The sequence below is a fragment of the Suncus etruscus genome, chromosome 1, assembly GCF_024139225.1.
Source record: "Suncus etruscus isolate mSunEtr1 chromosome 1, mSunEtr1.pri.cur, whole genome shotgun sequence".
NCBI lineage: Eukaryota > Metazoa > Chordata > Mammalia > Eulipotyphla > Soricidae > Suncus > Suncus etruscus.
In genome coordinates this window covers 33,625,665-33,629,766 of record NC_064848.1, presented here as the reverse complement: position 1 = coordinate 33,629,766, position 4,102 = coordinate 33,625,665, and the positions used below count along the sequence as shown (strand labels likewise).

Here is a 4,102-nt window from a genome sequence, read left to right as displayed (position 1 = left end):
CCAGAATGGCCTTCACGGCCAGATTTGGTAACCTGGGCCCTGGGGGATGGGATGAGGTGGAGGAAAATTTCTCCCCTATGCATTCACAAACTGCAGAGGCGAGAGCTGGGCTCAGAGACCCCACATGCCAGGAGTTCTGTTCCTTTAAAAATAAATAAATAAATAAATAAATAAATAAATAAATAAATAAATAAATATTTAAAAAATGATCACTCTTAAACACCAAATCCAAAGCCAACGACAACAGAATTAATACCAATTCTACAACAAGTTAGACACAGAGGGGATCAATTACACTAGCAGCTCGGGGGGCAAAATAGGGGATATGGGATGCATGCTGGGAACAGGGTTGAAGAGAGGACAACACTGGTGGTGGGATGCCTGGGTTAAATGCCGCTATATACCTAAAATATTACTGTGAAAAATTTGTAATCCACTTTGGTCACAATAAAAATTATTAATAAAAAAAAAGTCTCCTCGGTGCGAGTCCACCGCGCGCATCTCTGCTGTGCTGTGCTCGGCCGCAACCGCCGCCCGCCTCTGCCGCTGCCGCTGCGCGTGCCAGCCCCCCATGGAAGATTCGATGGACATGAGCCCCTTGAGGCCCCAGAACTACCTTTTCGGTTGTGAACTAAAGGCAGACAAGGATTACCACTTTAAAGTGGATAATGATGAAAACGAGCACCAACTGTCTTTGAGAACGGTCAGTTTGGGGGCTGGTGCAAAGGATGAGTTACACATTGTTGAAGCAGAAGCTATGAATTACGAAGGCAGTCCAATTCAAGTCACACTGGCAACTTTGAAAATGTCTGTACAGCCAACGGTTTCACTTGGAGGCTTTGAAATCACACCCCCAATGGTTCTGCGGTTGAAGTGTGGTTCGGGGCCTGTGCATATCAGTGGGCAGCATTTGGTGGCTGTAGAGGAAGATGCAGAGTCAGAAGATGAAGAGGAGGAGGATGTGAAACTATTAAGCATATCTGGAAAACGGTCTGCCCCTGGAAGTGGCAGTAAGGTTCCTCAGAAAAAAGTAAAGCTTGCTGCTGATGAAGATGAAGATGATGAAGACGATGATGATGATGATGACGATGATGATGATGATGATGAAGATTTTGATGATGAGGAAGCTGAAGAAAAAGCTCCAGTAAAGAAATCTATAAGAGATAATCCAGGCAAAAATTCACAAAAATCAAACCAGAATGGAAAAGACTCAAAACCTTCAACACCAAGATCAAAAAGTCAAGAATCCTTCAAAAAACAGGAAAAATCTCCTAAAACGCCAAAAGGACCCAGTTCTGTAGAAGACATCAAAGCAAAAATGCAAGCAAGTATAGAAAAGGGTGGTTCTCTTCCCAAAGTGGAAGACAAATTTATCAATTACGTGAAAAACTGCTTCCGGATGACTGACCAGGAAGCTATTCAAGATCTCTGGCAGTGGAGGAAGTCTCTTTAAGAAAATAGTTTAAACAGTTTGTTAAAAAATGTTCCGTCTTATTTCATTTCTGTAACAGTTGATACCTGGCTGTCCTTTTTATAATGCAGAGTGAGAACTTTTTCCCTGCCGTGTCTGATAAATGTTGTCCAGGTTCCATTGCCAAGAATGTGTTGTCCAAAATGCCTGTTTAGTTTTTAAAGATGGAACTCCACCCTTTTACTTGGTTTTAAGTATGTATGGAATGATAGGACATCGTAGTGGAGGTGTCAGACAGATGGAAATGGTGGGGAGACAAAAATATACATGTGAAATAAACTCAGTATTTTAATTAAAAAAAAAGTCTGAAAATCACTGGCCAGTCCTACCTTAATTATAAATGCCAAACTGTAAACTAAAATTGATAAATAGTTATAAAATTGTTGAAGAATACTGTTCTATGTATATATCTCTAATCACATCATCTCTACCCAATAATATAAGTAGGTTTATGTTCTACATATACAGTTGTTGAGGACTGTGTAAGGCCTAGAATGGAGGATGAAGGTAGACATAAGAAAGGAAATGCATTGGTCCAGAGAAAAGTGCAGTGTGTAGTGTATTTGTTTTGCATAGAGCCAATATGGGTTTAATCCCAGGCAGTCCATATGGTCTCCTGAGTCCACCAGGAGAAAGACCTAAAACCAGCCAGATATGCCCCGCTCCCCAGAAAAAGGGAAAAAAAAAGAAATGTTGGAAAAAACTGGAGAAAATCACAAAAGAAGTCTACAAGTATATTCTGCAAAGCAGTAAAATATTTTAAGCCTTTTTCATTTTTCTTTAAGAAAGTAAAGAGTATAGGCTTCTGTAACTTCCATTTGTATATGTCAATCATAAAGACACACCAAAATATTTATTTTTAAAGTTATATCTAAAGCATGTTGTCTTCCATAAGACTTCAAGTCACAAATAATCAATATTTGCCCTGAGGAAATCTTAACATTATTTTTAAAACCAGAAACCTATAATTCTCTGGTGTCTTATAGCTCTAGGAGAAACAACTTACTCTCTTTAAAAAGTCTTGGTTGTTTCTTTTCCTATAAAGGGGAACTTGACCTAATAACCCTTTTTCACTGGATGGGGCAGGATTTTATAGAACAAATAGAAGCAGTTGCTTTTATTTCTAAACCTTTCTTGAAAAATGTTCCATATAGAATTTCCTGCTGTCTGATTTAGAGAAAAATGTGTGTTCATATACATTAATTTTGATCTCAATGTCTTTCAGGGTACTAATATCTGAGTGGCAAAGGGGCAATTTAGCTACATAGGTTAACAGTTGATATATTCAACCTAACCCAAAAGTAAATTAAATTTAAAAAAAATACTCTTTTACTATAAAATTTTGAATTTGCTCTAAAGTGAGCAAAAGATGAATAATACTCCATTAAAAATATAAACATATAGGGGCCAGAGCACTAGCCCAGCAGTGGAACATTTGCCTTGCATGCATCCAACCCTAGACAGACCTCATTCTGTATAGTCCTCTGAGTTTGCCAGGAGTGATTTCTGAGTGTAGAGCACTGTTCAGATGTGACTCATAAACCCTATATATATATGCATATATATAAACATGTGATAAATAAAACTGCTAAGATGTTCCTATATCATTAGACATGATATAAATGTAAAATTAAGCCATGAGAAGATACAACTAAATAATTTAGCATTAATGAAAATAACAAATGTTGTCTAGGATATAGAATACTGGAAAGTTTTGTCCATTTTTGGCAAAAATACAAACATTTCTAAATATACACTATAGAATACCATTTAGTAGTTTATTCTAAAATGAAACATATTTATCATATAACTTTGACTCTCCAGTACTATGTACTGAACCTAAGAAAAATTAAAATATCCACTTGAAACCAAGATGGTTTATTGCTCCAAACTGGAAATAAACCAAATATTATCCTACTAGAAAGGGTTAAACTTTAGTACATCTATAGACTAGAATATGGAGCAATAAAGATTACTAGCACAGGAATACATATCAAATGCAACGTTAAGTGAATATTTCAATGTTAAGTGAAAGAAGTTAGAATAGAATGTGTATTACATAATTACATTTGTATCACATTCTAGAGCTAGAAAGATAGTACAGCAGACAGGTACTTACTTGCCTTGCATGTAGCTGACCCAGGTTTGATCCCCGCACCCTATTTGTCCTCTAAGCACTCCAAAAGTGATCCCTAAGTGCAGAACTAGAAGTAAACTCTCAGCATCACTAGGTGGACCCAAAACCAAAAACAAGCAAAAACAAGCAATAGCTGTCAGGGGAAGAGGAATTGACAAAGGTCCATAAAACATTTATAGGGGAGTGAGATTACTGCAGATACTGGATTGAATATGATTTACAAAACTATATTTGTTAAAAACCCATAGCTGCACATGAGTGAACTTCATAGTATAAAAATTATATCTTAAAAATTGGAGAAAAATATGTTAATATGGCACAATAGGTATTAATTCCTATGTAAACACACTGTTGCTCACAATGAAGGGTCTAAAATTTCAAATTAAGTCAAGTTATCTTTGGTATCTCTGTCTGCAGCCATGCTTATGCAGTCAAAAGTGAAAGCTCTTCTTTAGGTTTTACTGACTTCCCCTCGGAGCCCTCCATTTGAGCCT

General features: G+C 37.0%; 1 protein-coding gene across 1 annotated transcript; it reads left to right on the top strand.

The window, feature by feature from the left end:
* Positions 1 to 514: 514 nt before the first annotated feature.
* Positions 515 to 1,774, top strand: LOC126004017 (nucleophosmin-like). The gene has a single exon (XM_049770402.1). The coding sequence runs from the start codon at positions 572 to 574 to the stop codon at positions 1,451 to 1,453; it is 882 nt and encodes a 293-aa protein (XP_049626359.1). The 5' UTR covers positions 515 to 571; the 3' UTR covers positions 1,454 to 1,774.
* Positions 1,775 to 4,102: the final 2,328 nt, after the last annotated feature.

Excerpts from the sequence above, each read along its gene's own strand:
- LOC126004017 (XM_049770402.1), top strand. The coding sequence starts at position 572 with ATGGAAGATTCGATGGACATGAGCCCCTTGAGGCCCCAGAACTACCTT.